At 37.5% G+C, this 17832-nt stretch overlaps 1 protein-coding gene across 2 annotated transcripts in view; it reads right to left on the reverse strand.

Moving 5' to 3' along the window:
- SEL1L (SEL1L adaptor subunit of ERAD E3 ubiquitin ligase) overlaps positions 1-17832 on the reverse strand; it is a 34096-nt gene that overhangs the window by 4745 nt on the left and 11519 nt on the right. Inside the window, exons 4-20 of one of the 2 annotated variants that reach the window (XM_037394022.1) lie at positions 17606-17773; positions 16907-17012; positions 15008-15170; positions 13105-13158; positions 12961-13020; positions 12273-12354; positions 11808-11962; positions 10999-11055; positions 9874-9942; positions 8509-8586; positions 7284-7346; positions 6448-6535; positions 6046-6194; positions 5355-5520; positions 3680-3751; positions 2345-2517; positions 658-786 (exon numbers count right to left, since the gene is read on the reverse strand). In XM_037394022.1, the coding sequence (XP_037249919.1) occupies positions 658-786; positions 2345-2517; positions 3680-3751; positions 5355-5520; positions 6046-6194; positions 6448-6535; positions 7284-7346; positions 8509-8586; positions 9874-9942; positions 10999-11055; positions 11808-11962; positions 12273-12354; positions 12961-13020; positions 13105-13158; positions 15008-15170; positions 16907-17012; positions 17606-17773 (1832 nt within the window). Of the gene's footprint in view, positions 1-657; positions 787-2344; positions 2518-3679; positions 3755-5354; positions 5521-6045; positions 6195-6447; positions 6536-7283; positions 7347-8508; positions 8587-9873; positions 9943-10998; positions 11056-11807; positions 11963-12272; positions 12355-12960; positions 13021-13104; positions 13159-15007; positions 15171-16906; positions 17013-17605; positions 17774-17832 lie in introns of both variants that reach the window. The other variant, XM_037394021.1, reaches the window with a different exon arrangement.

Consider the following 17832-nt stretch of genomic DNA (forward strand, 5'->3'; position numbering starts at 1 on the left):
ATTAAATTCTGTCAGACTTACCTGGATTGCTTGAACTTGCCAGTGCTGTAAGTGGTAATAACTTCTGTATCATTTGAATTTATTAAGTAAACCAAAAGGCCGGAAGATGTCAGAATACTGACAAATATTTCAGATACTATATAGAAAGAATTTACCTAAGTTCTAGACAAATACTTTTTTTCACTCAGTAGAAGCTCTGCACAATGGCTGAACCATCTAATACAAATAATAATTTTTTCCCCGACAGAAATTAAAGTACAACTCAAGTGGGATTGTTACAGCTGAATATAAAATAGCATCAGAATTAGGGCTACAAAAAAGTATTTATTTTCTTGAACACTGATTATGTCATTGTAATCATCTCCTTAACATTGCTAGCAGATGGTCATGGATAAGAACAGTCAAACAGGTTAGGGAAATTCTTTTCAAGGGAAGAACAGCACAGAAGAGCACAGGCTGTGCATATTTCAGTTTCACACAATTGCACAAATAATAGGAATCACAGCTTCAGTAATTCCCTTAATATGCAACAATACAAACACAACTATCCTGTTTTCAGAAGGTTCAAGTAAGACTTCTGCTTCAGTAAGATTACAACTCATGTTTCTTTGAAAACTAGCCATTTGTTGTTTTTCCTTTTAATTCTGGAAGACTTACATTGATATCTCGTACATACTGCAAAGAATAAATCACTCCAAGCTTGCAAAGTGCTAGGAAGACTGGAACCTGAGCATCTGGGCTTGCTTCAGCTGCCATGTCATAGAATCGTTTTGCAAGATGAATATCCTAAAGTTAAGAAAATACAAAGCTTAATTTTGAAGAAATTGAAAAATTAACCATAAAATCTAGAGCTTTTTCTAGAAGGTATTGTATACTGTCATTTCAATACAAGGGTTTTGGTCAAGTTCAACTCTTTCTTCCATAGTGGAGCTATAGGAGAGGGAAGTATTATTCACCTGCATAAAGCATGGCTGCATACACCCATTGTGAGCCCCTGTGTACTCATTTCAGCTACCTATGTGTAGCCATCCCTGCTTCGGATTGGAGAATACTCTGTGCAAACGATAGCACTAGGACTCACTTTTCTCAAATTCTTAGCAGTTACAGTAAACATGATGGAATAACATTTTTCATGTTTTTATTACTTGCTCTGAATTGGGTTGATTTCAAGGCAGAAGCAAAAGTATAAGTCCATGCCTGAAAGGATTTTTTATTTTTTTTTTTTAAAGAAAACATCCCAACTTTAGCACTGTTACTTTTAGCTGCAGGCTCACTTTCAAAAGTTAACTAGTTTTGAGGACTCAGTTAAAAAGAGAAAACAGTCCTACAATAAAATCTGAAGATAAACTTCAGAAATAATTCTGTTTGCGTACTGTATTTTCACTTCTACAGCTAGGTGAGCATGCAGTTTTCAAATGCTGATCGCTTGCCGCTGCCCAAGTACCAATACTGAGCTAAGACTTGCCCTTCACTGCTCTGACCTTTTGCCAAGAATTTAGGGGAAAAGAAGCAAAAATTGGTCTTTTACTGAACCAACACAATTAAAAGGTGCATACCTAGCCAAAACTCAATGTTGAAGCTGACTGAAAATAAGAAAAATTAAACCATTTCTTACAGTTTCAGGTCACCCAGAAGATATTACTAAAATCATACATTAATTGCATGAATTAATGATACATTAAGGTAAGGTAGGCTGCTCAAAATTAGTATGCAAATACTAACTACATTCTTTTGACACATACAAGAACATGGTGCTCTGGATTCCCTGTTTTAGTCAATTACTGACAGCAATATGCCATGGGCTTCCTTGGAGGACCAGATATACTGCCTTCTTTTAGGCAACATAGTTTGTAAAGGGAATTGTGGCCTAGCCCGATTTGAAGATCCATAGCTAAAAATTGTATTGTTGTTGGTGCTTATGGCTTGTTACTTGAAGATGCTCAGAACTTGTTTGCAAAAGGTCACGATACAGAAAACGAATTATCAGCGTTTCAGAGGACGAGAACAATCTTGTGCCAAAACACTCTGAACCTGGAGCTGATGTACATTAACTTCATTACACTTCAAAGTCTTGAAAGCATTACTCGAGCATATGGCACTCTTTTTGCCTATCTTCACAACTGTGGGCAAATAGCTTTTTTCCCCGTCTGTGCCTTATTTCTTCACGTAGGTAAGCGTGAAATGGATATACATATCCATCTGCTACTGGAGAATGTATTGGGAGACATGCTAACTCCTACAAAGTGGTTATATAGTGCCTAAAGCCCAGTAGTGGTTATGGACTTAATCTAGTATTAGTAAATGCACTGCAATGGAGCAGACTATTAGCCTACAGCTTACTCACCTGCTTGATTCCCAATCCCTTCTCATGCATGTAGCCCAGATTAAACATTGCTTGGGCACTGTGCTGTTGCTCTGATGCCAGTCGATAGTGAATAAATGCAGTTTCGTAATCAACATCAGTACCAAATCCATAAAAATGGTAATCTCCAAGTTTAATTCTTGCAACTGTATATCCTATAAACCAAGAAACAACAACAAAAAAATAGCTAGGCAAAGAAAGCCTGATATGGGCTTTAGTATTACTTTCCACAGTTTGCATGAACTGTTTCCCTTTTTTCCTCTCACATAAACTCTTTATAATTTATTTGGGTTTTTGTTTTGTTTGGTGGTTTTGTTGTGGGTTTTTTCTTTTTTTTGTTTTTTGGTTTTTTAAATTTGGTTTAGCTAACCAAAATGCAACCAATTTCTGTTTTCAGGGAAGTCCTTTTCCCAGTAATGCTACCAACATTTTTATTGCTATTTAGTGGGATAAGTTGAAAACCTGTGTCATGTTGTTCATAGCCACTTATTACAGGAAAACTTTTCATTTACTATATAGCCATTAAAGGCTTCAGCTTTGTCTTTAAAACAGAGACACTGCAAACCTGAAAAATAAAATTTTTCATCATCATTTGGTAATTGAATACTTAGCCATTCCATCCTCTCGATTTCTAACTTCCTACTAAAAGCCAAGTAGGTCTGAAGATTTTCAGACAAAACCCTTGGGATCCACTGCATGATACACTTGCTCTTAAGCAAAAAGCTAGCGTCGAGACATTGATGTAGATGCACCCATACGAAAGTTAGAGACCTCACACTGAGATATTTAATTATTAAGTTTAGTTTTACTTATTTTAGGATAGATCACAAGCACCAGAGTTTAAACTTGGGTTGGCTGGACACGAAGATATCACTCTTCATCACTGAGCTTTGCTTGCTTTGAATAGGAAACTGCATTTCTTATAAATGATGACAAGTACTAAAATCCTAGAGAATACTTTGTACCTATTTTTCCAAATGGATTTATTTTTAGAAAAGTCAGTGTAAACATTCCTTATGCTGTTTAACACTGCTCTATAATTCCATATGGAATGATAAAAGAAACACACCATACATTGTTTTAGTCCCTTTAATCTTCAGGATCTCAGAACAGCTCAGAACTGCAAGCCTATTGCAATGACTTTATAGCTAACAGTGGAACAAAGAACAACTACCCTATGTGGAATATAACTAATGTTGAACAGAAGGAGGTAAGCTTTCCTTCCTTCCTTCCCTGTTTCATAAAACCCATGAAATTAAATGTTAATGGCTCTACTAAAAATAAACTGTAATCAGAATTGTGATGTATGGAACATACCTTGAGAGGCTGCTCTATTCCAGTGAAGCAAAGCCCGAGGATAGGTTTCATTTTCTCCTACTATGCTAGCTTCTTCTAGAGAAGAAAGTAATTCAGTTAAATAGGAGCATGGCACACACACACAAGACCACAAAAAACCCCCACGCTCATACTCAGACTGCTGAAAGGAATTAAAAACTTGAAGTAATCTGTGCTATAGCACAAACAAGATTCAACTCAGCTGAAACTTTTAAAAACCAATTCATTTATTTGGTTTTTCCACATATCCGCCCACATAAGAGCTAGGAACACACTGTACCATTTCACCCTGAAATACTGCTTACCAAGCACCTCTCCTATTCCTGCTGTAGGAGATTCTGGGGCATACTTGAGGAATGCCAGAAGATGCCAGTCTTAAGAGCACACAGTTTGGGATCTGACAAAGCTGCACTCAAATACAAGGCTAAAGTATAAGCTATTTTAGTTTGAACGTTTAAAAAACAAGACTAGTGAAGTAAAATGAAGGCTTAAACTCCTTAATCAGCCAGAGCATGCATATTTGACACAGCAGTGCTACAGCTACTTCAGAACAGAAGTTACTTTACTTGTCCATAAACCGAGGGTTGCTGAAGTATCAGAGTTCAGACAGCTCAAAGGATTTGTAACTTCTTCACTTCTAGTTTAAAGTATGGTTTCAGCTATACTATCTCAGAGTTGACATACAGATTTTCTGTATAAACTGTATGAAGTAATTTTAAATTAATCTCCAGTCGAGATGCAGACACATCTGAGTAATGACAATCAGAATTTTAACCCAGGGAAAGACACTATTTCTTTGCAAGAATGCACTCCCAGCCAAGACTGCCATTGTTGTAAGCTCTTCTCAAGATGAACCACTAAGACACCTTCAAAAAACATTAACTGGAAATTAAGATAAGCAATTAAGACAAGCCTATTAGCCACCAATAGCTGATTTTTATATACAAAGCCCTAAAGCTGGTAATGAGACACCTAGATTTCTGGATTTGAGATCCAGAAAGTTTAATACACTGGGTTTTGTAGTTTCTAGAAAGATTTGTCACTTGTATTTCCATTGTTTCCCTGTGACCTCAAACTCTTAAAAAAAAAATAATATCCAAGCTCTAGCCATCTAGTTGCAATCAGAGACCTGGGACAAGTTTTTTCAAATATAACAGAACCAACTACCCAGCTCTTCATCCCTGCTTCAAGAGTAGTATGAGTAAAGTTAAAAAAAAAAAGTTTGGAAGAAAACAGTGCTCTGAGAAAAGATGCTACAAAATAAAGAGCAAAGGAAACTGAAGCTTATATGCATAGTAAAGGCTAAAGGTAAAACTAATGTAATTCCTACTTCACAGATTTAAAAATAAAATGTTAAGGCTGTGTTTCAGAAGTCCAGGGAAGAGAATTTTCACACTGTACAAGTTTCTAAAGCATTCTCTCCCTACCCCATAAGTCAGAATTTAAGTGTATTCTAACTTTTAGGCCAGAAAGTTAAGTGAAAATTAAAACTGACTGCTTTCCAGTGTGAAGAGCAGGAAAGAGGACAAGAGTCTCACTGAAATTCTGACTGAACAAGAGCTATGTAATTGTATCTTCAAGCACTCTAGCGTTCTACTAAATGGAGGCCAACTCCAAAAAATCCCAAAATACTTTCAGTACAAATTCAGGTCCTTACTCTGATCAAGTATGAAAGCAGCATTGCTTTGTGCAACTTCGTAGCCTTGTTCTGCCAGAAGAAGATACTGAACCACAGCAGAATTTGAATCACCATCTTTATAGCTGTTGTAGGCAGTCATCAGTCTTTCAGACCAACGCCCTCGTTCACATACGTTCTTAAACAACTGCATAGGAAAAAAAAACAAAGGAGGAGAACACTAGTCAAGAACTTTGGAAATTTCAGTTTTGCAAGAGGTAAACCTTGTTCAAAATGTTTACATATCAGAGGAAAAACCTGACAGACCAACTCACTACTTAAGACAGGGTTACTTTAAGATACAGGTTACGAAGCAAATACATGCCACGATTCAGATGCTTTTTCAGACTTATTCTTAATATCAGCTTTTCTGTTACACTCAAACTCATATCTAAATGAAGAATTCAGTACTTATAAAATACCAATGTTTGCTATTACATTCTTTTGTTTTTCTTCTGTTGATAAAGCAAATACAAACCTTCCTTATCAACATAAAAATATTTTTCTCATGAGATACAAAGAGTTTGATAATAACCACTTTTCCTTTTGATAGCCTTGCTCTGCAGTCACCAGTGGATTTTAGCTAGGACAAATTTCCTATATAAGCTGATGTGGTTATAGCCAACCTTTTGCAAGTCAGTATCATGTGATCTTTATAAACAGATGACCTTACCTCAACAGCAGTATGACAGGATCGCATCACTCCAGTGCCAGTAGCATGCATCTGAGCCAGATTATAAAATGCCAGAATGTGGCCACCCTGGGAGGCCAAATTAAAATATTTCAAAGCTTGTTTATAGTCTCTCTTGACTCCAATGCCATCTAAAAGAAAGAGCAAGTCATTGCTATTCATTCCTTTTGAAAAGCAGAGTTGTAGAAAATGCATTGTGTACTTTCTCTTTAAAATTATTAACGAAAAACGTTGTGAAAGTGTTAGGAAAAGCAGAACGAAATAGAAATTCAATGCTGTAAGGCCACCCCACGTGCAGTATATATGCACTTCTACCGCCACCTAGCGAACAGTTACCGGAAGGGCAGATGCTTAGACCCAGCAAATCATTTTCATACCACTTACTGTAATACATGGAACCCAGTTGAAGTTGTCCATCAACCCATCCCTGTTCTGCAGCCTTCTGGAAATACTTCAGTGCTAGCTCATAATTCTGCAGAAAGATTTGGTCCAGTCGTTAAAGCCTTGCAATACACCCCAATTTCAGTAACAAAAGAAAATATGTGTGCACACATATGTGTAAGTGTAAGGACAGATCTAAATTACAGAAAAATTACAGCAAGATATATAGTGCTAAAATATTCACCTGGTCAAAACATGGAAACAAAAACCCCCAACCAAACAGTCTGCACTGATATTAGCATGTCTTAAATCTGTAGCTGTCTCAAAGCTGGCATCCACATAAGCATTGCTATAAATAGTTATGCTTAACAGAACGGATGCCCTCTTTATTTCTAGAACAATTGTTTAACTTATTTCATCAGCTTTGGGCTAATTAACTTCTGAATATCTGTTTGCATAGCTAAATACAAAACATTTGACAAGAAACCTTCTTGTGGGAAAAGCAACAAGGCAAATGAACTAATTAAAAATTTCAAAGTGTTCCTCCACTGTCACAAGAGACAGAAAACGGGGACAGTTAGGACTGGTTTTAGTTCACAAGAAAACTAAAGCCAAGTTCAAAACTGCTGCTAAAAATTCACACTGCTATAATAGCTAATAGCTGCTAATTCCATAATGATTTTTTTATTATTATTATTATATGTATTACAGATTTCCTCATGGAGTTTTCAGTTTAACAGAAATATTCACAATTCAGTACTTCCCTCCAGAGAAAGTCTTCCAACAACAAGAAATTACACAATCACCTATGATTAGAAAAACAACCGTCAAAAGCTTACCACTGGAACACCTCTTCCGTAGAGGTAAGCCATTCCTAATCCACTCTGTCCAACTGGATTACCCTGAAAACACAGAAAAACAATTCTGCAAAGAATGGCAAAACCTGCAGCTACGTCTTTCAAATCTGGTATGTCTCTAACATCACTAAAAATAAATAACAATGTTTCAGATAGATTTGCTTTGTAACTTTGCTCCAAGTAAATAAGTTATTTAGGGAGAAAACAGCATCTTTGGTAATTTTTATTCAGTAACTACACAGGTGGTTAACAGGAAAAAGAAGCACTTTCAGTACTGGTTATGAAAGTCTACTGTGCACTCTCAAAATGTTGTACAAGACATAGAACCCCCCACAGCCCACAGAAAGGTGGGGCATTAACAGCTTATTCATCCGTACTTTTTCCAAGTTTATGATTTTCCGGATGCTACAGAAGCTTCAAAAACAACTACAGGAACTCCAAGAATCTGTCTTAAGGCATATCGGTGGCTGTTCTGTAGGCTGCATTACTGACCGCTGTCCCTGCGAACCAGGACAGGCAATCGGGCACATCAGAAACCTCCAGTTAATGCAGGAAATTAGCAAGCTGAGAGACCCTTACTCTAGGACAGAGATGAAGAACAGCAGTCTAGTTGTGGAATGCAAGAACCATGAAGACAGTGATCTTAGAACAGTCCCTGCAAAATTTCATCTACTATGTTCCACATGCTAAACATCATTCCTGGAGGATACTCATGCTTTAACTGTACATACACCACCATAAGGGATAGGTCAAAGACAGACACAAGGGATTAACAGCTCAAAACCAAACACTCCAGTGAGATGAGAGGTATAAAACCAAAAACATTACCTATTCCCTGAGCACCAAACAGAACCAAAATAACGTTGTATCAGTGCATTGCAACTTCCTGTGACAAGGCAACTTCAGATTAATGAAAATTAACACTTAACAGAATGCAGGCTACTCAGGTGGACAGTATTTCATACTGATGCCAGCATTTATGAGAGACTCCTTGTGCTGAACACAACTTCACGAAGCGCCGCGATCAGAACTGCAGGCAGTTTCTGACATCTTAGACAATGAATGTTTAATTATGGGCTAATCTGGGACAGAAGTTGGGAGTAGGTGTATGCACACGGAAGCAGACAAAAAGAAGCACTTCCAGCATTTCTGGACTAATCAACTGTTTAGTGCATCTGCTGTATTTCTAGCTTACAGATAATCATACCATATCAGCAGCTTTCTTGAAATACTGAAGAGCTGTTTCATTGCTCTGAGGTACAACATCACTTCCTTCCGAGTACATCTGAAAGAGAAAGGCATTATTGAAGAACAGCTGAAGGAGTTTAGGATGAAGACCATGGAGCATTTTCACTTTGCCTATGAGAGGGAGTCTATTGTACTTCAGATGAGTCTGACTACTGCTCTACTAAACAACCATTAAAGAACTTGCCCAGGAGCAGAAGACATGTCTACACTGTAAAATTCAGATTCAGAGTGTTTAACTTCCTAATGGAGAATGATCTGCCCATAAAATTAAAAAGTTTTCAAGACAATACCTTTCATTTTTAGGTTCTACCAGTGTGGAGTAAAGATGACATAATCAGGCAAAAATCTTCTAAGACCAGTGAAAGTCCAACTGTATTAGCAGTTACAATACTTGAAAATAAAGCAAAAATTGGCTGCTAAGCCCTGCTCATTTCAGTATTTATTAGATACTAAATACTCAAGCAGAGACAGCAGGAACCAGCAATTTCTCCTGTCAGATGCCTTGACCAGTGCTTTATGCTATTTTTTCATGCTCTACGGACAAATTTGGCATCCTCTACTGCAGGGGCAGCCTGAAAAAGATGAGCTAGAGCTGCTGCTTATTGCAGCCTAACCTTAAAGGGTACTCAAGTTGAATAATCAGGATTTAGCTCCTCACAGGGTGAAGGTAGCCTGCAACCCAGATCTCAGGCAAGTGACCTTCTAAGCAGTAACACATTAGCATTGCTAATAGCGGCTTGTCAATCATGTTTTAGATTAGAAAAAAGGACTTAAATCTGAGAAAACTGCTATACAGTAGCCTGCCTTGCAGATAGACTCAGGCTTTGGTTCAGAGCAGATGCAGACCTGCTGGCAACTCTGACTCAAGACACCTCAGTGTTCTACACAGAATAAGAATATAGATGGCTTTCCCCTTTCCTTCCTGAACTTAGTATTTCCCACTAGGCAAAACTTCTGAGAAGCCTAGCTTTCCTCACACACTGTATGGAAAAGCATAATGGCCTACTCCAAGTTTTGAACTCCACCACAGAATAAGAACATTTAGGCATTCAACCACTTTTAAAAAAAAATAAATTAAAAAAATCTAGTTCAAGCACTATCTGGAAAAAACAAAAGTTCCTAAAGTGAAGGAGCAATTTAGACTAGACATAATAGACTATGACACTCAAATCTTGCAGGACAATTTAAAACAGTAGCAAACCAGAAGTACTTAGATTCCAGCATTCAAGTTTTAGACTGCCTGATACCAGAAAGTGGGAAGTATTTGTTATTTTTCTTTGAAAGGCAGTCAATTTTCTTACTTTTAAGACTCTTCATATCTTACCTTTCCTAGAAAAGCCATGGCATGTGAATTGCCAGCATTAGCTGCTTGATTGAAATACTCAAATGCTCGCTGTAGGAAAAAATACAAAGTGTTTTAGCCACCATGACTATGATTTGAGTACCTTTTCTTGCAAATGGAACAGAGGTAAGTACGTTGTTTGCCAAGTTACCAGGTTCTTCTGGGAATAGGAGTTATCAATCCCACCTAATTCAATATATGTAACAGGGTTTCCCACTTAGAATAGGAATATTGAGCAGCAGTCCCTCTCAACAGTGGATTCCAGAAAACAGGAAAAAAAATATGACAACTGCTACTATGCACAAGCTACACAGGTGAATCCTACTTCTTTGTTGTACCTCCAAACCTTGCTTAGAAGAGGGGAGATCTGCCAGTACCTATTCCAGTTTTACACAGAGCTTGGCTATACTCGTTCTGACTACTTGATATCATCTCTGAACCCCTCTAGAGCTGTCACTTTAAGGTATTTTAAAAGTCACGACCATTAAAAAATTTCTGGTTGGTAGCAGAGTCTGAAATAATCCTCAGGATGCACATCCTCAGCTGTCCATTTTTTCAATACATATTTTAAGAAAAGGTTAGCTATGTTAACTTCTATAAGCAGTAGCTGGGTTGGCTTATATCAGCAGAAGTTCTATTTTCTGTGCACACTTAATATCCTTAGTGTTGAAAGTTGCACTGTTTTGTGTCTACAGAAGCAAAATATCCTTGCAAGCCACAGAAACTGGACTAATTACTAATGCATACACAATGTGTCATGAAGACTCTACTACATGCACAAAAGCTCAGCCACTTTCAAGTACTACTTGATGAAAACCTGGTCTTTGTTTTTGAGTTCCTCATTTCTGAGATGATTAGTCTTAAACTAATTGTGTAAGAAAGCCAGCTCCATGTACTAGTCACATAAAGATTAAGTTTTATTGAATGAATTAAGTTTTACTGAACAAGACTGAAGTCTTTTATTTATTTGGTTTTTTTACTGAATTTACTGAAGTCATTAAATACCTTGCAGTGGTACTTAAACACTTTTGCTTCACTGTGGTCTCAGCTATACTTCCTCCTTTTCTGCCAAGTGTAAGACGCATCAGAGAGATATAAAAAGGGTACCTGATGATTTTGCTCTACTCCTCTTCCTCCATGCAAGTGTAACTGTCCAAGGCCAACCTAAAAACAAGTTTTCCATGACAAATAAGTCACTGTTCTCTAGGGACTGTTTTTTCTAGTAGTACAGATACCAGTGAGCTAATTACACGCAGAAAGACAGACCCTATTAGAGTTAAAGACACCACAAAGTCAGAAGACACAGATTTGCTTCAGTAACTACAGTACAGTCCTATTTTTCCACATTAGCTTAAGCAGAAATTTTACCCTAGATAAGAGTGATGTGACTGTCCTAGATACAAAGTAACTGTTCATTCAAATTCTGCCTGCCTAATTCTTAATTCACATATAACCAAGCTGAACTGTGACAATTTGCCTGTACCGGCATCCTCCCCTCCTGCACTGCGTAGAAGAGGTCAAGCCTGCAGCATGCAAAAGTCATGTAAGAGCAGAAGCAGCAAGAAATTCAGGTCCCCTGTCACGACCAGTTCTTTTGATCAAGGCTTCCTCCACAACACCTAAAGACAGCTATCTTAAGCTAGTGTGGCTGGTTTCTAGTGAAAGTCAAGATCCTCTTCCCTAAGATACTAAAATTGTTAAGTTTTATTTTCCACAAAATTTGAATTTACTGTCAAAGTTCTATCTTAAACACTCTAAAATATAAGCCCCTTCTCATAAAAACTTATCAGGAAACAACAACCAGGTTGCTTTAGGAGGAAGAGGAAACTAATACTCCAGCATCTTTCCCTATTTCATAAAGCTGTTCCGGTAATTCCTGAAAACCTCTGCATGCCAGTAGGTGAACTTAATCTTACCTGTGCTTGTACATCTCCTTTCTCTGCTAAAAACTGGTAATACTGAATCAAGTCTTCCTCTAGCATCCCACTTGCCATTCCTGGATTTTCTACTTCATCTGCTAAGCGAATTCGCTGAACCACTGTGCCACCAGTCAAAGAAATGTCACTAGCAACTGGAAAACAGATAAGATAAATTTTCAGAGAGTTCTGTTCCATACAAATATTACACTGCAACTTAGTAAAAACAGATCTTTACAGAGCTTCAGACTGTTACTCAGAGCGAATTAATTATTTCGACACTCTCCAAGAATTAAAGACATGTCAATAGCGATGAAAACAGGGTATCATGATTCAGGGCCAGATAACAGCAGGAATTCTCTGGTTTTATACTGTTAGTGTTGATAGTACTTCTAGTAACTTCTAGGTGAACAATACAGAAATATATAGAAAGTCAAGAACATTAGCTCAGTAAAAAGTTTTTACCGTGATTAGCTACAAGTCGGTAGTGAGTGAGAGCAGATTCACAACTCTGAAGGACTCCTATCCCAGCCCAGTACCGGTAACCCTAGAAAGGAAAATAAACACATATGGGACTATTAGTTATTTGACAACACACTGCTTCCCAGTTTACAAACTTTTTTTATGTTACTTGAGCAAGATTTGACCGACACCATAGGCAAAACAAAGGCCACAAGTCCATCGTGTCCACATTAAAAGCGACAGACTGATACCATTAAAGGTTAAGCGTAGCCAGTATACTTCAGATATTACTGAGGAAAAAGCAAATAAGCAGAATGATACGAATGGGTGAAAACCTAAAGCCTTTTACTTACACACGTTGCACTTTGTCTTAAATCTCACAATACTGATTAAAACAGCATCTTCTGTAAAGATCTCTGGATTTCACAGTTCTCATTAGCCTATAAAAATTAAAAGTCTGACACTTCTGCTTTTAGAGATGTAAATATGGTCCATCTAAATTCATAGTAGTATACAGCTTAAAACAAGCAGACTTTTCCTTAGGTTAACAAGAAGTAATAGGAGTCCTACTGCCCACCCAATGCATGCATGATGTTCTAATATTTGGCCAGTGTATGCAAATCTCACATAAAAAATTTAAGAGTATAAAAAAGTTCTTGCATGTATAAAGTTTATTAACTACATTACTTACCAAGATCATATGGGCAATCAGATTTCCTCCTAAAGCTCCAAAAGTGTAATACACCAGGGCCTTTAAAAAAAAATAATCATTGGTTATCTAACATCTGCCTCCAAGATAAAATACAAGAGCACACACTGAAGATTTATGAGTTACCTTAGCTTGACTAGAATTGACTCCTAGACCAGATGCATATAGAAATCCAAGAGCCTAGAAATAAAATGAAGTTTGTTAGCACACCCTTTGACAAATCCAGAATCAGTTTTCTTGGAATACATAAAGAAGTCGAACGACAGTTCAAAGTTGCAAATAATATACCAAGCTCTACCTTCACTTTGGTACCTCCTACATCTAGGCCCTTCCCTGCCCCTTTTAACGTATGGATTTTCTAAATTATTCAGTTGCCTAGGACACTAACAATAAACACATCTCACCAGAATTCACTCTAGTGGATCGAATGCCAAAAAGAAACTACTGCTTCCCTGAATGAAAAAAATAGATCCAAAGGCCCTGAACAGTAAAAATATCCCAGTTTAAAGACCCTCAAGTGAAGATCAGCAACATCTGTCAGGTTATTCACGTGTCCTATCTGACTTGTACACCAGGGCAAACACAGATGAACCATGACCTTCTTTGGATTGGTCTTACTGCTTGATTTACTGTCTAACACATCCTATGAATTTACTGTTTTGCATCTGTCCTGCCACGGGTTAGTTGCATTTATGACTATAAATATAAGCAGTTAGAATGCACAGAACTGTTTGGCTGAGGTGTGGGTTGTTTTGGTTTGGTTGCGGTTTTTTTTGTTTTTTGTTTTTTTTCCTTCTCCAAAAGTTATTTTTGATCTTAAAATTTACATAATTATTGCTCTATCTGTAACACCTGTTACAGCTGCGTGGTTCAGAGGAGAAACTAGTAGCACAGAAGGTAACAGCGTATATATAAAGCTGTCAGATTTCATGGTGTTCACACACCCCCTGAAAAAACCACCTCATGCAGGCAGTATGGAATTCTAGACCAATAGAAGTCAAGGTCTTCACCAAGATACAAAGTTTCTAGAGAAAACACCTTCCTGCCTTCTATGATAAATCAGCACTCCAACATTAAACAGGCAACAGCATGAGATTTGGTAGCCTAAGAACTAAATGAAACTGGCTAATTCCTAAAGAAGCTGACACTTCCAAATAAACAGTAAGTACATGCAAATATTGAGGCATTAAAATTATTCACACCCACATTTTATGATATTACACATGATCATTTATGTTTGAACAATTCTATAATTTTCAAAGGCAAATGGACAAAGTGAGTCCCGTTCCACTAATCAGCTTTCAAGATTCCTAAGGAGTTTATGATTTCCTAGATTAAAACCTTGTGTGTATCTACCCATCTCAAAGATAAAACTGCAGATGAAAAGCTGCAATATCCCAAACAAACCACAAGAAAAGACACAGAGTTCAGCTGTTTGCTGTCTGGAGTCACCTGTATCTACCTGTTTTCTGACTTACACATCCAACCTAGTCAGTCATACAACAGAAAAGAACTTAAATGAAAAGACCACCACCATACCATATTGCTGGTGGTTTAATGCCGGGTTTTTTTTACACTCACAGAGAAGACTTGTTTCCATGTGTCTTCCGTGTGTTTACCTTGGGGTGCAGGTGACATTTGTTACTGCACCCTCAGTAATGCCAGCAGCATGCAGAAGCAGAAGCATTTGGGGGACAATCTTTGAACAAAAGCAAGGCACTGGTGAAATTCAAAAAGGTAAAGGCAATCAGTAGCCAGGATTAGGAAATGCTTAGGCCAGAATTAATAAAATTTATTTCTTGAACCAGAACCAAACATTTTACACCAAGTTTTCAAACCATTTAAAAGAGCAGTACTCTGCCCCTTTTTTTTTTTTTTTTTTTTTTTGACCAGGCAACAGATAGCACTTACTGTTCTCATTCTATTCCGGACACAAGAACAATTTATATAACCACCTTAGAGTAAGCACAATCTATGAAGCCATTTATAAACCTATCAAAACTTCCGTAGAATCTACGGACATACATACCATTTGTCCTTTAGGAGAACCTTCTTCTGTTAGTTTTTCAAATAGTTCTTTCGATGACTGGATGTTCTGCTTCAAGTAATCCCCAAACAACAAAGCATAAGACACTTTCTCCATTGCCTTGGTATGATTCATGTCAGCCGCTTTCAGAAGATATTGATATGCTCTTAAAAGAAAACAATTTCTAAGTCACCTTGAGGCAAAGATGCAGATTCCATTCATAAGCCTGAAGATCTGGGGTGTGTGTGTGTTTTGCTCCCCTGTTTTTGCTTCTATTTCCCACAAATACATCTAACTACTGTAATTTGTTCTACTCCAAATCATCAATCTATGCAACAACCCATATGATTTAGCTAACAAACTGCATTTTAATGTTCACTCTGCTCCATACCCAAAGCAATGTGCATTTCCTCCCCTGTAAGACAGATGAAAAGTTTAAGGACAAATGATTACGGTTTTATAGCAACAATTTTAAGCCCCGTACTAGATATCTAGTAGGACCGCTAGTTTGATAGCTTCACAGATCATGACCGAAAAAAGAAGCCTGAAAAAAAAGACTATGGAGTCTCTTTGATTTGTTGAGCACAAAATCATTCCAAACCCCAATGCTGGGTCCAAGACAACTATATACATGATCAATTTTGTGATGAAAAATGAGGAAAAGCATTGTAACAATGAGAAAGTTCTCTGGAAACTCCTCCTTCTACTTCAGCCTCAGAACTTACAGTAGTCCTCCAAAATAGGTTCACAGCAATTAAAAAACTGTCCTTAAACATTGACACAAGCACGGTACTGTCAAGCATGCTTCAACTCGTTTTCTCATGGACCTTTGATACCATTCCAAGATTCTTATTTACTTCTCCCTTCTATTCTCAGATTTGATTTCTTTCTTTAGGACAGCCTGAGGCACACCTGGTTTCTCATATAATTTTGTCTTCTAAGAAAAGTGTAAGGTGTTCAAGAGAACCAAGATCTATTATTGTTTTACAATTCCTACATTATTTTATATAAAAGAATACTAAGCAGAGTCTAACAGATATTGTTTCCCTTTGCCTTCACCAAGGTGTGATGGACAACTTCAGTTTCCCTGATACATAAAGTAGAAATACACTCCCTTATCTCCGTGAACAAGTTTAACATGGTAATAGCGCTCACATAATAATCAGCAGCCTGAAGTCACCACTTACTGATGAGAATGTCAGTGTGAGTACCAGGGAGTTCTAAATTACATAGCTACTCTTAATTACAGTGGTAAGCTGACAACTATTTCATCAGTAGTTGGATATATACAGAGTAGAAAACAGACCAGAATGAACAGAACACTCATTTAATTCTCTTTTTTGGTTCCACCTAAAAGCATTACCCTTTTCTCTCATACAACGTTAATTATTAGTGTTTTAACAATTTGTTGAGATCAAGTTTAATACTATCTTTATGATGACTGAAAACATTAGAAAGCAGGAACAAAACCAGAGCAGGACAAGAAATGCTGATTTTGCCCACTTAATCTTTGAAGCAGAAGGAGAACCAGACCGTAATAAACATTTGAAAAAGGACAAATAAGTGGTATCATGTTCTCAGTTTTCTTCTGGGCAGTTGCCACATATAAATTGTGGCTAGAGAACTGCAGTGCCATCTTGCATTAACTCAACGTTTTGATCACCACTCTTCAGAAATCAATCTTACACAAATTTTCGTGAATTCAGAGGAAAGCAGGCATAAATTTGTTTTTCTAAACACCCTGAAATTACTATTTATGTTCAGTGCTATCACTGCATAGTTTGATTCTAAGTCCAATGAAGTGCAAAGTGTCAGGGCAACTCATTTAAGTTGTTTTTCAATTAAGCCAGAGTGACCAGCCATGTCATCATTCTCTTGTGGGGGTGGAGGAGGTAGACTTACTCTTTCTTCTGAGCCTTTTTATTGCTTTCATTAAGGATTTTCATTCCGGTCTGATAAACATCCTCAGCTTCTTGCATCTGCCTTCTCTTATTAGACTGCTCTTCAGCTAAGAAAAAGAAAAGAGTACATTAAGAGCTCCAATTACACAGATCAAGGCTATTCTCTCAAAATTCCTATTGGTTCTAAAGGGAAATTACAGCCAGAAATATGTTTCTGGAACCAGTAAACAAACCAAGTGATTATAAAAAGCTGTCTAAAGGAGGTGTTGGATATCTTGGTAGACAGTTTCTTCCCACGTGACGTTTATCATGTACAAGTTTGCTGTTAAAATGTAATTTTCATTGCTCCAAAGCAAGCTGTGCAAGGAAGAAACGTTCTTTCGGGAGGATGTTTCCTAGAGAAGGATGGCCTTTGTGCAACAAATCAGCAAGTATAAGGGGAAACACTGTCAACCCCCTACATTCCTACAGCCTCAGAAACTAAGAGTTTTACAGATGCCTCCACTGCAAGACTTCCCAAATAGCTTTGGGAATTGGCATTAGCATTGTAATCTTCTAGGTCATTAGAACTTTGCCTTTATAATTACTTGTGTATCATAGTACAAAGTGGCCATTAATGTATAGCAGGGCATTAAGAGGACTGAAAACACTAGCTTAAGAAAGCATTCCTTGGACCAGAACTAGAGATCAAGGTACTTACTTTCACAGAAGCCCCACTTTTGGTCTTTCTTGTAATCATAGGTTGTTGCACACCAAAGCCTGCCATCTTCCCTCCCATCGGCAGTGCACTCTGCATACTCCTTCTCCATAAATAGAAAGGGGAAGTGGCAAGGTTCACCATCTGCTGTGCCTCCAATAGCTGTCAAAACTGAAAATACATTTCCGGGAATTAGGCTGCTTTCCTTTATTCCACAAATTAAAATCATC

The sequence above is a fragment of the Falco rusticolus genome, chromosome 7 (assembly GCF_015220075.1).
Source record: "Falco rusticolus isolate bFalRus1 chromosome 7, bFalRus1.pri, whole genome shotgun sequence".
Classification (NCBI taxonomy): Eukaryota; Metazoa; Chordata; class Aves; order Falconiformes; family Falconidae; genus Falco; species Falco rusticolus.